Source organism: Lycium ferocissimum, chromosome 8 (assembly GCF_029784015.1).
Source record: "Lycium ferocissimum isolate CSIRO_LF1 chromosome 8, AGI_CSIRO_Lferr_CH_V1, whole genome shotgun sequence".
NCBI classification, from domain to species: Eukaryota; Viridiplantae; Streptophyta; class Magnoliopsida; order Solanales; family Solanaceae; genus Lycium; species Lycium ferocissimum.
This window is the reverse complement of record NC_081349.1, coordinates 13994042-14014104: the sequence shown is the minus strand read 5'-3', so window position 1 is coordinate 14014104 and position 20063 is coordinate 13994042. Positions and strand designations below refer to the sequence as shown.

The window sequence follows — 20063 nt, the reverse complement described above, 5'->3', positions numbered from 1 at the left end:
AATAATAATCAACCATATTGCCCCTAGCTTGGCTTAATTTAATTTGGCCAAATATTGCAAGTGGGGTCCATGGCCAAGTGGCCCCTTTTTCTTGAAAATTCTAGCAAATTTCTCATGTTTCATGAAAATCATTTCCCTTCATTCCAAATTTGCCCTAGCCTTTCTCCATATTTCCACGAGTCATTTTGCAAATTTACCTTTTACCCCCGGCCTTTCTTAATATTCCAACCTTAACATTTTCCATAAGCAACTTGCGTCACTTGCCTTGACTTACCCGAGTGGTACAAAAAATTTTAATGTAACACGGGCTTTCTATGACTGTGGAGCCCCAGAATCCGACTCGATGCGTTGGAATTTCTTGGCCTTTTTTTCGGCTTCTTTGGCAATCTGGTCAACCTTTCCAGTAATTTCCTTCATGAACCGCATGACCTGTGCTTGGAAAGGGTCATCGGGGGCAGACTCAATTCCTGATGCATCTCCATTTCGTGCCTTCGTCTGACCGCCACCGGTGGTGTTATTGCCATTGAACGGAGCTAAATGTGTCTCAGGAGCTGCAACTCTGGCGGCTGGGTTGGATGAAAGTGCAGCGGTGACTTGCCTCATATGTTCCATTTTTGCCCTCAGTGCGTAATTTGTTCCCATATGGTCTGCATCGCCTCCGCGGGGTTTCATCGGTAGGATTTTAGTCCTCGGCAGACAGATGTGTATGACCGCCTCCTGAGGTTACTCCGCCTGCATTCTGGTTCGATGGATTTGCTGCTGGATCATGAAAGGGCAGGCCATCCGGGCCAATCCGCTCATTGCCAGTAACGTCTCCAACGTTTGTGTTGTCGTTAACTCCTGACATACCTGAAATTGGAGCAAGAGACAAAACAAAATTTATAAAAGAATTAGTCTAAAGGACAGAGGTCATAACGATACCACAAGTATCCTGGCCCCACGGTGGGCGACAGACTGTGTACCCGTAAATTGCTATAGTTGAATTTGTATGCCTGTTCAAAGACACGTGGATCAAATATGACAAGATAATGATATAATTTGCATTTAGAATTAATGTAAACGAAATATAATTGAAATAAAGAGTTAGAATAGCCTGAGCCTTGGAAAATCTTTGAGCTAGAGTCTTCGGGCTAATCGTTAGTTGCAATATCAATTCAGCCGAATAGAAATGAAAGTAAAACCGCAAAGCAAGTATCGAGTTTGCGTATTGTATATCTCTTGTAATTCGTGTCCTTACAACGAAATGATAATCTCCCTGTTTATACTTGAGCTAAGGGGTACATATCTGTCACGACCCAACCCGCCATGACTGGCACCCAACTAAATCCTAGTGGGCAAACCAACACACAAGATTCTTTATTCATTCAAGTCTGATTTTATATTAAACAAGTCAAGCGATTATACTCATTCACGCATTAAATAAACTGGGTAAGTCATGCCATAAAATACTAAAACATACTAAAACAAGTGCGGAAGTCTAACTATTACAAATTCCCCAAAATCTGAAAGTCATCGTACAGGACTCTAAGCCAAAACACGTCTAAGAACTGAAATCTATCTAATAAATATCCAGAATAAGAAAAGACATCATAAGTAGAAGATCTTCGGGCGGCCTGGCATGAGAAGGAGAGCGCCATCGCAAAATCAAGTAAATATCCTCCACGCTAGATGTGAGGACGAGTAGCGATCTTATATCAAAATCGCGCACTTAAAGAATGCGACGGGTAGTATCGGTACAAACACTATGTACCGGTAATCATCATAGGCCAACTAAGATTAGTATCATGCATATCATATGAAATCACTAAAATAAACAAGCCAGTCAATCATACACGAATATCAATACATCACAACAAGTCAGCCACAGACAAATGCAACAGATCAACGAATTTCCAAGAATCACAAACACGTTACTACAATGGAGATAAAAGTACACTATACCCCCGCTTTCATTTGTACACACATGCTATCCGATGTCATACCGGTAGTCATGACACCGCAAAGGACCCGGTGTCCATGTATCACTCGTTCCAACACTCTCGGACCGAGCATAACCTCTGCTCTCCGAGACGAATCTCGGATGCGAGATATAACAATAAACCTCTCGTTTCCGGAACTAAGCTCGGACCACGAGCCCATAATCTAGGCCACATATATGCCTTGTCATACCTTTTACAGAACAATATTTCTTACCTTCTCAATATCCATATTCACCTCATCATTTCATGTTACAATACCCTCGAGAAGACTATATTAAATTCTCATCAAAATACAACCACTACAGATTGATTCACACAGGAATAATGGCATAAAGCCTACACAACATTCAATCACAACACACTTGGGAGCTCAACCATACAATATCATGTAATGAATACTAGACATGCTTTCTCTAATGAAATCACAAACATACATTCAACTAACCAAAGTCTAACTCAAGTAAACCGTAACATACCTCAAAGCAGAGCTGGAATAATAGAAGTCACTCTGCTACAACCTTTCCTTTCCTCAAAGCCTCAGAACGCTCAAAGTCTAGAAATAGAAGGCTCAATGAGTCATAATACTCAATCACAAGTTCCAACGCAAGAATACCCTTCCCTTACCCCATTCCAAGGGGTGGATGATTTTCTAGGTGATAAACAACCTATCTAGACCCTTAGTAATCATTACTCATCACTTTATAACAACATTCTATCAATATTCCCGTTACAAGTAGTTTTCCATGGCAAAACACCATTTTTATAGAACCCTAGGTCTCCAATCACTTAGTTTATGTCTCTAAATGTTCAATTTATGACAAATAGCAACTAACCAATGCATTTAGATGATAACTAAGCGATAATAATCATAATCCATCAAGTTTAGAAATTTCATTAATATTCTAGGTTTTCTAATTCAATTACATCATTAAAGACCCATGGGGATGATTATAATAATGAAGGGGAAAGGAATGATAGAATGAAAGCAATGGAACTTACCTCACAAGATTGTCTTGCCATGGCTTGAAAATTCTCTCTAAGTATTTGTTGGGAAGTGTGTTGGGGCGTTATGAATGAGAAAATAAAACTAAGGCATTTAAAACTCGAATCCCCGCTCCGTCAGCCGGCGGCGTCGCTACGCTGTACTCGCAGCGGTCCCAACTTTCCCGCCTTTGACGCTATGGCGGTCGGTTCACCGTATAGCGTACCGCGTTGTCCACTTTCGCCACGTCAGCCGGCCACCAAAGAAATAGTTGGCGCCGCGGCCGGCCACCGCCGCGAGCCGGTAATCCCATCGCGAGCCGGTCCATTTTGGGCGCCGAGGTCGGTTTATCCGCTTTTTCCCCCTATCACCCCACATTTCATCCAAGGCCTCAAAACACTATACGAAACACGTACGCATACAAAAAGACGCCTACGAATCCACCCGTGGCCTCGAATTCCCAATGGAGTCCTAAATTTTCATAACGGCCGGAAGGGGTCGTTACGTATACTAATTAACCCGAACGGACAAGGATAAGAATGGGAGGAGTTACCGATTCGGCGAAGGTCACCGAGGGTATTTGCTACACATATCCGCTTCTGTTTCCCAAGTGGCTTCTTCCACTAGTCGATTCTTTCACTAAACTTTTACAGAGGCTATTTACTTGGACCTCAACTTACGGACATCCCTGTCTAAGATAGCAATGGGTTCTTCCTCATATGACAGATTTTTATCTAACAACACCGAATCCCAACGAATGCTATAAGAACCATCACCGTGGTACCTCTTCAACATCGACACATGGAACACCGGATGAACGCCTGATAACCGTGGAGGTAAAGCCAACTTGTAAGCCACCTCTCCCACATGTTTGAGAATCTCAAACGGACCAATGAACCTCGGGCTAAGCTTGCCTTTTTTCCCAAACCTCATCACACCCTTCATGGGTGAGACCTTCAATAGCACTTGCTCCCCTTCCTCAAACTCAAGATCTCGGACCTTGTGGTCCGCATACTTTTTTTGCCTATTCGTGGCCGGCTTGGCTTGGTCAATCACGCTTCACCTTCTCTAGGCTCTCTCTCAAAAGATCAGTGCCCCAAGGCCTCACCTCAAACGCATCGAACCACCCAATAGGAGACCTACACCTCCTCCCATACAATGCCTCAAACGGAGCCATATCAATACTCGAGTGATGGCTATTATTGGCAAATTCGGCTAAGGGCAAGAACTAATCCCAACGCCCACCAAAATCTATCACTCACGCACGAAGCATATCCTCCGTAACACGAATAGTCCGCTCGGATCGAACGTCGGTCCGAGGATGGAAGCCGGTGCTAAGATCTAACCTCGTACCCAACTCCTTATGCAAACACTCCCAAAACACAGATGTGAACATGGTGCCCTCGTCGGACACGCACGAGATAGGAACCCGAATGGAGTCTAAGTACCTCCCAAATGCAAATCTTAGCCAACTTCTCCGCATCGCCAGTTATCTTCAATAAAGTGGGCGTACTTAGTCAACCTATCAACAATAACCCAGATGGAGTCAAACTTCCCTAACGTCTTCGGAAGACCCACTACGAAATCCATGGCTATTATTTCCCACTTCCATTCTGGAATGGGCATTCTCTGCGATGTACCCCCAGGTTTCTTATGTTCATACTTCACCTGTTGGCAATTTAGGCACTGCGCAACGAACTCCACCATATCCCGCTTCATCCTAGTCCACCAGTAATATTGCCTCAAATCACGATACATCTTAGTGACACCCGGGGTGGATAGAATACCTCGAACTACGAGCCTCCGTCGAATGGTGTTAATCAAGTCGCCCACACGTGGCACACACAATCGCCCTTTGATTCACAGCATGCCCTCCTCATCAATCACTGCCTCCTTGGCCTCACCACGCAACACCTTATATCGTATTTTACATAGCTTAGCATCTTCGAAATGCTTAGCCTTAATCGCTCTAAAAATGATGACCGAGCCTCAACACAAGCCAACACCTTGCCGTGTTAGAGATATCCGCCTCATAAAACCGTTAGCCGTAGTCCGCACCTCTCTAGCCAATGGACGCTCGAAGAAATTAAACGAGCTAGACTCCCATACTAGTCGACTTCCGGCCGAACGCATCAGCCTACCACATTTGCTTACAGGGGTGATACAAAATGGTGATGTCATAGTCCTTCGAGCCCATTCCCTCCGCCGGCTCCTGGAGTTCGCATCTTTTAAGTGAACACATGCGCAAACCGCGATGGTCCGTGTACACTTTGCAATGGACACCATACAAGTAGTGCCTCCAGATTTTTAATGCGACCACGCCCATTGCCAACTCCAGATCATGAGTAGGATAGTTCTTCTCATGTACCTTAAACCGCCGAGAAGCATAAGCAATCACCCTTTTTACGCATCAAACAAGACCTAAACCCGTAACGTGAAGCGTCACAATAAACAACAAAATCCTTGCCCTCACGAAGCAACCGTAATCGGTGTGGTAGTCAACAATGTTTTAAGCTTTCGAAAGCTCTCCCTCACACCTCGTCGGACCGCTAAAATGGTACCTCTTCTGAGTCAAACGGGTCATATGAGAAGCAATAAAAGCAAACCCTTTCACAAACCAACGATAGTAGCTAGCTAGACCCACAAAACTACGGATCTCGGTCGACCGCCCGAATTTTTCGAGGATCCACCATAATACCCTCTTTCGAAATAAAATGCCGCAAGAAAGACAGAGAAGACAACTAAAATTCACACTTGGAGAATTTAGCATAAAATTCCTTCTCCCACAATACTCCGTGAGCAATTCTCAAATATTTCTCATGCTATTCCTTACTCCTAGGAAAGAGTACATTCATGATATCATCAATGAACACTATAACGAATGAGTCTAGGTTGGGCTTGAACACACCGTTCATCAAATCCATGAACGCAACTCGGGGCATTTGTAAGCCCAAAAGACATAACCAAGAATTCATAGTGCCGTACTCGGTCCGAAAGTGGTTTTAGGAACATCTTCTGCCCGAATCTTCAACTGATAGTACCTTGACCTCAAATCGATCTTAGAGAACATAGAAGCTCTCTGCAACTGATCAAACAAGTCATCAATACGGGGAATGGGATACTTGTTTCGGACAGTTACCTTATTCAGCTGTCGGTAATCAATACACATACGCATGACCCTATCCTTCTTCTTAACAAACAACACAAGAAGCACCCCCTAGAGAGGCACTCGGCGAATAAACCCCTTACTCGGAAGATTCGCAACCGCTCTTTCGCTTCCCTCGAGTTCGCGTTCGGTGCCATCCTATAAGGTGGAATAGATATAGGATGAGTCCCTGGGTCTAAGTCAATCCTGAAGTCAATATCACGATCTGGTGGCATACCAGGCAAGTCCTCGGGGAACACAACCGCAAACTCGTGTACCACTGGAACCGATTCAAGGGATGGAGTATCTGCACTGGTATTACGGATATGTGCCAGATAAGCTAAACACCCATTCTCTACTAGCTTCCCTGAAGACGAACAAAGGATATTACTTTCTTAGGGAGGACTGGTTACCCTTCCACTCGAGTCTAGGTGAACAACCGTGGTCATATGCCCCACCAGGGCCGTTTGCTTCAAGGTAATCTTTTCCAGAAACATGGACCGAACAACATCAATCTGTGGTCGCCCCTTTAGAAATTTTCCAATCAAAGTGTATTTACACTCATTGGCCATGACCCCATAGTAATCTTTGGATTTGAAAATGACAGCAGCTACCCCATTGTGCTGAGTTCTTCTGGTTTTCACTGAAGGACATCTGAATCTCTTGTTCGTAAATTGATGGTGGTTTAGGTGTTGAAATTGTGGTCGCATAGGTTGGTTTTTGTGTAGAATGTTGGCAAGGTGTTGTCGTCTCCGTGGTAAGGAGTTGTTCCCCCACCGGACGCGCCAATTGGGGGCCGCCGGGAGGCTCCATTGAGCCGCGCGTGGGGTTCACGCGGTAGTTTAGTTGAGAGAGAAAATATCGTTAAAAAGTTACCGTTTTTTTTGTTCAAGTTCACCCACCTGCTCCCATTCCATTGTCTTTCTCTAACTCATTGCCCTTGCTCTTTTTTTTTTCTCCCTTTCATTACTCCGTAGCATTTTTACGTTTTTTTTGTTTTTCCCATTTTTTGTTTTTATCAAACTTTTAGACCAATTTTATTATTTGAAGACCATAATTCGTTAAGATATTTTTGAGTAAATCTCATAGATGGTCCTCTAACTGTGAGTTAATTATATAAAAATATTTTATTTTTATAATATTAAAGGTCATTCAATTTTAAATTTATCACAACAATTTTATTTTTATTTTTTTCACTTAAAAATCATTCAACTTTGAAGTTTACAACACAATTATTTTTCTATTTTTTGTCACATAAAAATCATTCAATATTGATCAAGTTAACTAAAAAGCAAATTTCACCCGAATTTTAATATTTTGCATGAAAAAAGTTACATGGCGCTCCAAAATATGTTAGTTACATTTGAAATAAATTTGAAACCTCCCAGAATAATTTGCTTCATATCACTAAATTAGTTGAGGCATACAATATTACATTTGCTTTCCTTATTTTGATTTCTTTGTGACAATTCTAACTCATTATCAGTAATGTTAAGAAAATATGATTGGACTATTTTTTTCCTTATTAATATTCCCATTTGTATAGTAAATTTCATAAATACCCTTTTTTTTTTTAAAGAGAAAAATAAATTTTATGGCAACTTTAATGTTGGATGGATTTTATGTCATAAACAACTAGAAAATTAATTTTTGTGTGATAATTATTAAAGTTAGACGACTGTTATTGTAACAAAAAATAGAAAAATCATTTTTGTATAATAAATTTAAATTGGATGACCACCAATAAAATTTGCAGATATATTTTTCAGTTTTACTGTACAGTTTTTTCAGTTCTTTCAAATTTCAGATTTTTTACCTACCTTAACTCTTTCTTTTTTCAAATAATAAAAATAGAGAAAAAAATGACGATGAATTGATTACTTGAATTCCATAAAAGAAGATAAATTACGGAGGAGGTAAAGTATGGCAAAGAAAGGATACAGGTGTTTGATTGTTTGGAAAGTGGAACCTACAAGTCTAGAACACTAGTATTTCATTTGTCAATAAAGGAAGACATCACACAAGTAAGTTGGCATGCATTACACAGTAAAACTTTTCAAGCAACCTTATCTTCTAGCATGTACCATTAGCATTTAATTCGGCCAGGTTTTTTGTTGAATGAAGCAAGTAATGCACTTGTGGCGGTGAATGTTCCACATAGCTAACGCATCCATCCACATTTCGTACTACATAGCTATCAATCACATCGAGAGAATCACTCATATATTTTCGGAATTCAGAACTAATCTCAAACATGTTACACTCCTAAACGTTAAAAATTTCAAAAAGTAATAAAGAAAATAAAGACAGTGACCGCCATTATACACCAATTGATTCATTTAGGAGGTATTTCCATTTAAGGGCAAGACGAATAAAGAAAATATCAACCAAGATATTATTGCACTTTTTCCTCGATCCTTTCTATAGAATTTAAAAAAAAAAAAAAAAAGGAAAAAGGAAAAGGTCAAATATACCCCTATACTGTTAAAAATAGTTTAAGGTCCCGTTTGTCAATAGAAACAAAAAAAAATCACTTTTTTTTTGAAATTTTGAAATTGGAATTGTGTTTGGCCATAGTTTTTGAAATTGTAGTTTTTGGTGAATGGTAGTTATAAAAAAGTGAAAAATTTTGAAAAGCAAATTTTTTGAGTTTTTGGTATTCCGAAATATAACTTCAAGTTATATTCGAAGTTCTTATGGCCAAACGCTGAAAAGTGAAAAAAGTGAAAAAAAATTCAGAGTAAAGTGAATAATTCTTATGGCCAAACGTGTTATAAATCTACCCCTCAAAATATGCCCCTATTATAATTTCAGCTCAAATATACTCCTCCCCATATATTTTGGCAGAAATTTATCTTTAGTTTTAACCGAGAAATACGTGTCAAGCTTAGAATTCAATGACCCATCACCAATTTTAAATATTCGATTCTTTTATAAACCCACGTGTTTAACTCGACTCATCACATCACAGACTAAATATAATAGGAGGGATATATTTGGACCGTAATTTAATAGTCGGGTTAAACGGTGAGTTTCTAAGGAAATTGGGTACTTAAAAATTGAGCATTCATTTGATTTTGAGTTTGACACGTGTCTCTCTATTAAAATTAAGAGTAAATTTATTTCAAAATATAATGTTAGGAGGTTTATAGTCGGACCGAAAATATAATTAGAGGTATATTTAAATTTTTTAACATAGAAGAGTTATTTGAGCCTAATAAAAAGCACCCTTTGCCCGGTGTCTGTCACCGTTTTCTTCAGCCAACCACCGTTTATTATTTTAACCCCATGCCGCCTCACCGGCATCAGTCACCTTGCCGTTGGAATCTCTGTTTAACGCCACGTGTCGCTCTCTCATTAGCCAGACTTCAAATGTTTACCTTTTTTCCCCACCTTTAAATTCACCCCAACTACCCTCCACAAAAAAACACAAATTAGAGATCCAAATAAAGGTGAATATCAACGTTGGAATTATCAGTAAAACAAAAACAGTCTCTTAATGAGTTCATTAAGGCTTATTATGTTGACGATTCGAAAGTGAAAGAGAAGAGTCCAGAAAAAAACTCATATAGCGCACTTTATGAAATTCGTGAAAGTGATGTACATGAAGGTACAACAATTCTTATATATTTAGATACGATACGGCCATTTTTTTTCTTCATTAGAGAGAAGAGATTAGCTAGGGTTTGTTTGGGAGAAAAATGGGAAGGAAGAAAGTGGAAATAAAGCGAATCGAAGATAAGAACAGTAGGCAAGCAACTTTCTCAAAACGGAGAAATGGATTGACGAAGAAAGCCAAACAGCTCTCTATTCTCTGTGATGTTGATGTTGCCGTAATTGTCTTCTCTAGTCGTGGTCGCCTCTTTGAATTCTCAAGCACTAACAGGTTAGTTTCTTCTTCATTTTTTTAATTTTATTTTTACTGATTTTGTGTTGTATTTATCTGAATGAAATGATTACGCATGCTTGATTTTTTTATTAGTATAATATCTTGTCTTGAGTGCCTAGATATTTCTAAAAGCGATTATTCTTTCTGTTAAAATAAAAGACACCTAGGTAGCTTTGTAAGCTGACACAGGGGCGTTTTTATTTTAAGTTCCTGCATTGATGCACCCGATGCCTATGTCATACACATTGTGTATTAAAAAATTGTTATTTTAATAGTAGTGTTAAGTATGTCAGAACTTAGAAGTCTTGTTCTTTTGGGACTTGTTTGCCTTTTGAGTATTGGATGTTAATTACTGCATGTGATAATACTGTACTGAAATCGCCATTAACCAAGTCAAAGTGGTAATTTTACTAGTGAGAGAGTTCCAAAGAAAGTACATTCTAGAATTAGGGTGTATTTTTTTTTGGGTAGATATAAAGCCAAATAGTGATAGTAGAGAACATCCAATAACAATATTCCTACTTAGGATAGTAGGAATTTGAGGAATCTACTAGTGATTATTATATGTGTAAAGGCTTCTTCTTCGGTGGAAAAACAATTGTTAATGTATGTCTTGCAAAACTTGGCGATAAGATTGTTGCTACTTGAAGACAATTTTTGAACGAAGAGTACTATGATTGGATTTTAGACTTAGTTTATGAGCATGCAATAGTAGAGCACATATTTTTGGTTAGGAGGAAATGCCGAGAACCTTTCTATTCCTTTTAAACGTCGGATGGAATATATAAGGATATTTCATGGGTTGGATATCTCATGAGATTAGCTATTCTTCCACAATTTTAGTATAAGACGGTTCCGGCACTAATTAATATCCATAACCAAATGCGGGATAAAATATTCAGGCATTTTATCAGGGAATTGTTATTCCTTATCCACAAACCAAACAAGTTGGCCTCACTTAGTCCTTTTACTACTTTTCTTTCACGTTCATTTTCCATCAGTTTGACTCCTATTCTTTAATTTGTCTCCACCATTCCTTTTTTCCTAATTGCCTATTGGAGATACCATCTTTAACTGTATGCTCTTCTTTTATCCATTATCCCAAACTAAGAAAGAGGGTATGTTTATGCGACTGGATGCAGATATTTGTGCTTTTTCTCTTTTGTTCTTTTTAGTTGGGGTGGGGTTGGGGGCTCTATGGTGGGCTTCAATCTTCGAGAACCTTTTCTGACGTTAGCTAAGCTGCTTCCCTTGTCCTTGTTGGCCTTCTCATTCTTTATGGCCTATATAATATTATATTCTTTTGTTCATATTAAATGAGCTCCTATTTTACTCAACTAATATCACATATTCCTCTTCCTTTCTGTCATTCCATTCTAGGAATTATTAGATTAGAGAGTAAGCCAATAATGCTCGCTAAAAATCTGATTATGTTTTCGAATGTTAATGGATTCATTGGACCAAGTCAAACTGATACTTTTTACCAATTAAGACTTATAGTCCAATGTTAAGACTCCAAAGCCTAGGGGGTTGTGTGGAAATATTCAAGTGATATTACATCTATGTCATATTATGTCAACTTGAACTTTAAGAAATGATAACTAATGGTGTTTGATAGTAAAAGACATGATAACAAAGGTCTAGCCCTGATCTTGGTGTCTCACGGTATATATTTATTTGGATACATGATATTTAAGTTTAGTAATTCCTTTACCTTAAAAGCTCTGTCTACCTACTATATGGCCAATTTGAGCCGCACTCTATGGCATTGTCTTCCCACCGTTCACTATGCATTTACTCCGTTCGGAGATTCCAAAGGATCATTTAAAAAAAAGTAGAAGTGAGTTGCAAGCGCATAAAACATATTAACAATTTTAACGATAGTTTTCCCGGTTGGTCACTCTTAATTACAATATCTTTTTTATAAGTAGAATATGCTCTCAGTGAGACTTGACAAATAAGATCATATGTTTGAGAGACGATTGTTCATACATCAATAAAATTTAAGAAGTGTGGTAATTAGTTGAGAAGAAATTAAGTGATCCTTTCCAAATTGTTTGGATCAAGGAGTGAATCAAAAGCTGGGTCTATATTGGATCTTCATCTGATTCCCTCATATATTTTCCTCAGGTAAAACGTGCTCAACCCTTGGCTTGACCGGGAGGGGTTAGCCTAGATTTTATGCCTCTGAATTATGAATCTTTTACGTGGTTCCACTTGAGGAACTTGTAGTAGCACAACGTGCATTATATTCAGTTAATTTCTGCTAAATTTGTTGAAGAAAATGATGTGGTCTTGTTCAACATCGAAAACGTATCAAGTAAAATGGATCTCCTAGTTAAAAATTTCATCATGTACTTAGCTACATCTAGCAACCATCCTCGAAAATTCTAAAGTTTCAACTCCGCATATTGTATGGTTTTAGGTTCTTAGTAGTAAATGACAACATTTTGTATTATATTTTGCATAGCTTTTCGCCTCCTTGACGGCTAGAAGTTCTCCAAAAGTAGGAAATGGATAGGATAAAATTTCTTGAACTTACTGTATGATTTATGTCATCTTTCTTTCTTCCCCAAGAAAATGCTACTAGTGAAACAGTGCAGTCAAGTCAATAGTAGCCACAACAAGATATTGATAGATAATAATTGTTCGTATTTCTTGTGCCAAACCTCTAGTATTCGACGTACCTTTTTAATAGAAAAAAGGTGGGATTAGGCACAAGCTAAGTTTTGCATTTTCGTCTTTGAGAGAATTAATAGTCATAATGAGCAAAGACAAGGAGTTGATCAAGGTGGTTAGACCCATACTTTTAAAAGCTCCTATCATAAAAATGTATGGTTCCATGTACGTTGTATGTTTTTTTTTTTTTTTTGATTAAGCACCGGGTGTCCGAGTTACGTTGTATGTTGTTTCTACTCTGATTAAATTTAGGTGACGGTTACATCTACAAAATTTGTCATCACCAAAGCAGAGATAGTACTAAAAACAAGTACATAATTTGCTCAAGGAGTGGTACTCCTTTGTCCCCCCCCCCCCCCCACCCCCGCACCCGGGGCAAATATCACCCTAGAAACATTAATCCTTGTATGGGTTCCACAAGAATAGTTTATCTAGTAACACGATGTTTCTACATAATTTCGTAAAGGGAACCATTCTATGGTCGTTAACATAACCTTTCAAGTAAGCTTACAACAAAGTTAAACCTCCTTCAAATATGTTCAATCAAAACTTTTCTAGTATTAGTCACAAAATTTGCTCAAAGGGTGTCATGTGTTGACTATTTTTAATGGGATTTAGTCAAACCTCGCTAGTATTTTCTTCCACGTGTATTAACCGTATTAGGTGTATTGGAAAAATGCTCTTTGAAGTTCTTTAAACAAGTTAAGGTTACCCCAAGATTTATAGTTAAATGATCTTGTAATCCCTTATCCTTCATTCTTATTTCATTTTGCTCAGTAGTCTTAATATCTTATATTTACATCTTGTGGTGTCGCATTAAGGATTAGATCATTACTATTTGTTTTTTTACTTTGTAGATTTTATTGGAAAGATATAATTGTCAACAAATATTTTGTTAAATTACAGTCTCACAACAAATTTAATATTATATTATGTGGACGTGCTATTTGTTTTGGCTTCTAAACAAATGGATTAGGAGTTTGGTTTTTAATGAAGCCGTATATTTCGAATTCAACAATTTATTGAGTGAAGAATCTAGATGTAGGAAATACGAAAAAACAAACGTAATAGGATATTAAAAAGGACATATTGTGCCTTAGGCCTCATTTGTTTGCATATAATGGAGGTCTAAGTCTAAATTATTTGGATCTCAGTTCATTTGGTGCATTTGCTTTTCTTTTTAGAAAACATCTTAATAGATTTGAATGGATCAGATTAGGTCTATAACAAAGTCTTAACATCATTCAGACCTCAAAAATACACGTTTCTTCTCTCTTAGAATCATGTTGGTCTTTTCTCTCTGAAAAAAATAATAATTCACAACACTCTCTCTTAGACATGCTTTCTTCAAATATTCTCGCCCTACTCTTGATTTGCAATAACCGACTTTTGCTACTCCGAGCTTGAATACCACTTTTCAATTAATCTCTTTAAGATTTGAGGAGAAAATGCGATAAACCATCCAAAGTATCCGAGCCCAACCAACTACAAAAGCTTGGGTAGCATTGTAATTGATTCTGACCTTAAAAATACATGTTTCTTTTTTCTCTCTCAAAATCACGTTGGGTTTTTCTCTCTGCAAAAGAAATTCACACGCTCTCTGTTAGACATTCTTTTTCAAATACTCTCTCACCTACCCTTGATTTGCAAGAATTGACTTTTGTTGTTCCTCCCCGATAATATTTTGCTTAAGAGCTTGAGCATCACTATTCCGTTATTCAAGATTCAATGAGAATATCAATAAACTATCCACCATAGCATCCAAGCCTGACCAACTCCTTAGGTAGCAAATTGAATCCAGTGCATAGATCCTGGTAGGTATCATCGGCCGACTAAGTATAGCACAACCGGAGACAATAAAAGACCAAGGATTGCTAAAACTCCATAAGAAAATATTGGTGGTTTCTTTTCGTGTCCGTCCATGGAATATATCTTTTTTGTGGAAGCATAAGATGTAGTTTACTTCTTCAAAATAGGAAAATCCGATTTGGAAATCAAAATTTATTGAAATTTATGCAACGTCGAAAGTCTAATTGTGAGGCCTAAAAAGGGACGTTGAAATGGAGCAATCTCATAGAGGAACGGGAAAGTGACATGATCCCTTCTATTTTGAAGGAGGAGACAAATGAGCTCTGAAAATTTGTCTTAGTTTATAAAAAACTTTTGTGATAACATTTGTAAAAACAATTCGCTTTCATTAATATACACGAGTAAATTGCATTTGTAGTCTAGATAGTTCAAAAAAATTGTCAAACATAAAATATTTATTTTTATCTTAATATCTAATAGAGAAACTTCATATATTATTGGCATAATATTTAATTTTAGTAAATTTTACACATCAAACAAAGTCTTAGAGGGGGTTTGGATTGGCTTAAAAGCTTGTCATACCAAATTAAAATCACCTTTTGGCTTGTTTGGTGTTTGGCAAGCACCAAAAGTGCTTTTAAACCAAAATAACTTTGGACGAGCCAAAAGACATAAGTTGGTAGCTTAAAAGCAATTTGGGAGGTTGACCAAATAATTTACCTTGTTATCCGTTACGTACTCTCCCCTCATTAAAAACCCTAGCTCTACTCTGTTGCATTTCCTGCTTCCATTCTCGTTCTATCCTCTCCACCGGAGAAAAAGGAACGTCACTATTTATGCTATTTATTGATCTTAAATACAAATTGCTTATACCCGCATGCGTGGCCGAGTTGGTTGGCAGGCGATCTCCCAAATGGGCGAGGGGTGTGCCGGGGGGGAGGGGGTCTCAAGTCGAAACTCTAGTATGCTTTCTTGGTCGAGCTCGTTGTATGAGGCTTGCTTAGTGCGGTTTACCACTCTGTGTGGTTTGCCGGCTATTATCTTTGGAGCAGGATTTATTTTGTGCGCACCAGAAGGATAACGGTTACGGGCTCCCTTGTCAACAAATATACACATGCTAATTAGTAAATATTGGGACTTTTCTTGTCTCTATTTCATCATTGAAATTTTCTACATTTAGGGAAATCTATTTGATTGCCTTCTTTAACTGGAAATAAAACTGGACTGGTAGTTAATCTCTACCTTAGGTAGTAATAGTCCGGGTGTTTTGTTTCATAGGAATGGTCATTTAACTTTTAATTCATTGCACTGAAATAAAAATGTCAGTTTTTGAGAAAAAAATAATTTTTCCTATTCAAATATGTTTTTCACATACTACAATTAGATTACTAAGTATCATATGTTATTTCAATAAATAATTTATATTTGGTAAAAAAATCTTTATTAACCAACTTAGCACTTAGATTGAATTGAGATATAATTTAATGGGAAAAGGTGTAAATATATCTCTCCACTTTGCGATTTAGAGCAGATATAAACTTGTTCAAAAGATGGTGCATACATACACTCGCCGTTACACAAATGGCGCAAATATACCCTTTTCGTTGAGGGTAATTTTTTAAAAATCATTTAGCTTGTTTTTTAATTAAAAATGTCACGTGGCTTTAAAAAAATTAAGTCTACCCATTTTTTAAGTAGACTTATTTTTTTAAAAGCCACGTGAATTTTTTTCTGGTGGGTTGGGTCTGATTCTTTTTAAAAAATGGGTATACTTATTTTTTAAAGCCACAGAGATATTTTTTTTAAAACTAACCAAATAACCTACTAGGAAAAATAACCCACTAGGAAAAAAATGTGGCTTTATTAAGTCTACCTAGACTTGTTTTTTCAAAGGCACATGACGAAAAAAGGCGGAATAACTTGGGAGACTCTTGTACTTGTTCTGAATGGTCATCCTGCCGTTTGCACTTCACAGATTTTCATCCAGACCACTGAACCTGTTCAAAACAGGTACATCAACTCCTTGACCATTGACCAAGCTTATGTGGCAACTTACGGACTGAGCTGGATAAAGTACGTGAATCTCACGCGTATAAGGTGCGTGAATATGAAAAATTCTAGAAAAAATGACTAAAAGAAAAAGTAAAAAAACTAAAAATAAAAAAAAATAAAAAAAGAACTTTTCATCTTCTCCGTCGCCCCTGACCCTTTCTCTTTATCAACCCAGCCAGCAAAGTCCTCTCCACCTTCACCTCTATCGCAGCAAAATCACAATCTTCCCACAACTGATCATATCACCTTCCTCGTGCATTTACTTGCACTCAAGTATGCAATACAACTAGTTTTCATTATCAACAACTTACCCACCAATGACCTCAAATGCAGCAACTTCTTCTAATTCAGAAACCCAACCGCTACAAATACACAGTAATTTGAAGACGATCAAATCGGCAATTGATTCTCGCCGAAAAATTTGACCACGACCGAAGACCTCGACTGAAAATAACACCTCAACTGGGCTCGAATGGCGACCTTGTTAACCTTTCAGCGGTGGTTTGCGGAGCTTAGGGTGGTGGAATGGGGTGGGCTATGGTGGTGTAGGGTTAGGATTTCCATCCAAATTGGGCAAAATTCATAGCTGTGTATTTCTGGAAAAGTTACATGGACGAATCATCCACTTATTTCAAGAATTGCAAAGTTTCTCTCTTTTAGGGTCGGTATTTTACGTTTTATGGTGTTCTCCGGTAATAAAGAGGAATTGTATGGCGGAGGAAATGGTGGAGATGGCGGCGGTAAGGAGAAGTTACGGTGGAGAAGAAAGAAGAAGGCAAAAAATAAAAAGTTTAAAAACAATTATTTTATTAAAAATAAAATGATGTGGCATATTCTTTATAAAAAATAAAAATGACGTGGCATATTTTTATCTGATGTGGACTCTGACATCAGCGCGATTGGGACACATCGTTAGAGGGGTTCAAAATACTTGTTTTGAACAGTTTCAGGGTTCTGGATGAAAACCTGTGGAGTACAGACACCGGGATGACAATTCAGAACAAGTACACAGGTCTCCCAAGCTACTCCACCATTAAAAAATAAATTTATCAGCGAAAATGTTATATTTGCACCATTTGTGTACCAACAAGGGTATATATGCATCACTTTTTTAGCAAGGAGCATATTTGCTCGAAAAGTTGATGGGTCTATTTGCACATTTTCCCAAATTTAATTTGTATATAAATCTATTTAAAAATAAAAAATCTTGCAATAGTCAACTTATTTTTTGTGGCAACAACTTAAATGGCATTCCAGGAAATGTGCTTATCAATACCTTTTTTTTTTTTACCAAACACAACTACTACTTATTTTCAATTTCGGCCTATCCAAACACATAATTGCTGGTTCATAAAATTAGCTCCAGCACTTAAAAAGAGCTTTTGAGCATTTGGTGCTTAAAAACTACTTTTTTCAACTAATCTGAATAGGCTCTTAATCATTCCATGTTCACATAGAGACAACATCTTAATAATTAGATGTGTATTTAGATTCAAATATTTTAATTTTAATAAAAACAAAAGGCACCTTTGTCTTAAGGATGTTGAGCTAGAAATGGGGAATAACACAATTATGTGGATGATCATTACAAGAATAGAAATTAGTAAAGAACTAGATTGTTAGGTGTAATATGAAATGAGGGATGACAACATCCTCTGTTGCTACCTTTGTAACGGCAAGGAATTTTGGAAATATATCCTTTCTTATATAGATGTTTTGATGACTTAAGATCTTGTGTCATAACTATCACAACATCATTGTTTTTTGAGGTGTTCTATTCCTTTGATGGGTGTCATACTTGTCTTATTTACCGCTATTTCGAACATAGATTTGGTTATGAGTTTGACTAAATGGATGATTTCAATCTCCTTCAATGACCTATATAAAGTCCAGGGATTGTTGTGGTAGATCCACTTGAAATAATGGTTTTGATAACTATTGCAAACTAAAAGTGTAGGACAATGGCCAAGAGGCCACGAGCGCAATATTTTTCTGGTGACTTCAAATCTTATTGCATCTATCAAATTATGAAGTTGCTTTGGGAGCTATCACATATGTATGAGATGTACACATTGAAAATCAATGCGCCCAAAGGTGTGATCTAGTGATCAATGAAGTGGGTTGAGAACCACGAGATCTTAGGTTCAAATCCCAACAGAGACAATAACACTAGGTGATTTCTTCCAAACTGTTCTAGCCTTGGTGGACAGAGTTACCTGATACTGTTGCTAGTAGGAGGTGGCAGGTTCCCCGTGGAATTAGTCAAGGTGTACGCAAGCTGGCATGGACATTACGAGCATCAAAAAAATAATTGATGTGTGGTTCACAAGCCTAGTCTTATAACAATACTCTCTTCTTGGAATTCGTTGCAAAGTATAGGTCTTTAAATTACATCTAACCATACCCATGGATAAGCAATTACAATTAACCATAGTGTGATACACAAGCATACACAAAAGAAAGGGACGATAAAGCATTTGTCCACTATCAATGGAATGAGCTAGTGATGATCAACGAAATCTTGTTTGTGTCAGCTACTAAATCTGTAAGTCAAAGATAATGTTGGTAAGTGAAGTCAACTGCTTCTAAAGAGACAATAGAAAAAGATGCAATACTGAATGACATGATGCATGTGATGTGTGAATACACCATAGTAACAAAGTAATAAGGGTTATTTGTCTGTACAAAAATTGAATTCATACATATAGAGTATATATGTCATGATTGCACTCTGAAAGTATGACAGTGTTTGCATTGACTGTTTAAAAATAGTTTATAAGCTAAAAGCTAAAAGCCGAGAATACCCAGCTTTTGGCTTTTGACTTATTTTGTATCTTTTTTGCCTAAAAATAAGTGCTTAAAGCTTTTTTTATCTTTCCTAAACACCATAAAAAGTAGAAAAAAGCTTAAAAGCCAAAAAACACTTAAAATATGTCGATCCAAACACCCTCTACATTTGTGTTCACCTTATTAGGCGACCTTCACATGACCCAACACTTGACTGCATAGGAAGAACAAATTCCTCTGCTCGTCCATCCATTTGATAAATAGAAGAGGAAAGAAGACTTCTTGGTTCTTGAGATCTCGTATATGTACTCATATTAGCCACCTTGTATATATCGATCACTCAATTGTGTAAACGATTAACTTATCCAACACTGGATCACATTCCTCCAATCATAACAGTTTCTTGTATGCCACAAGGGTTGCAAAGTGGCCAAAGACTAGGCTATGCAAAAGGAATGGATTGCGAGACGCCTTGGCGTGGAGGCATGTCATGTATACATGATAGTTTTAGCACAACAAGATGTGTGACTACGAAGCATACACTATGTAAGGAAGTCGCAAGAGGCACAAAATACACGCAAGGGGTTGCGACCAAGCATTGGAGCACGTGTTAAAGCACATGCGAAGGCATGAAGCACAAGCAAGGCTTTCAACGTGAGTGTGGAATGTGGCTCGATAATGTCGAGGCATATGCAGGGGCAAGACACCCACATGTAGTGGGAGCTTGCATAGGCATGCCGC

The 20063-nt window shown here is 37.7% G+C and overlaps 1 protein-coding gene and 1 long non-coding RNA gene across 2 annotated transcripts in view; both read left to right on the top strand.

Annotated features, from left to right (window-relative positions):
* Nucleotides 1–9358: 9358 nt before the first annotated feature.
* LOC132067305 (agamous-like MADS-box protein AGL27) overlaps nucleotides 9359–20063 on the top strand; it is a 28743-nt gene continuing 18038 nt past the window's right edge. The window contains exon 1 of the mRNA XM_059460504.1: nucleotides 9359–9992. Within this exon, the coding sequence (XP_059316487.1) occupies nucleotides 9808–9992 (185 nt within the window). The 5' untranslated portion in view covers nucleotides 9359–9807. The remainder of the gene's footprint in view (nucleotides 9993–20063) is intronic.
* On the top strand, nucleotides 11123–14050 carry LOC132067307 (uncharacterized). Its single transcript, XR_009417120.1, has 3 exons — nucleotides 11123–12839; nucleotides 12890–13017; nucleotides 13066–14050. It is a non-coding gene; the product is annotated as an uncharacterized LOC132067307 (long non-coding RNA).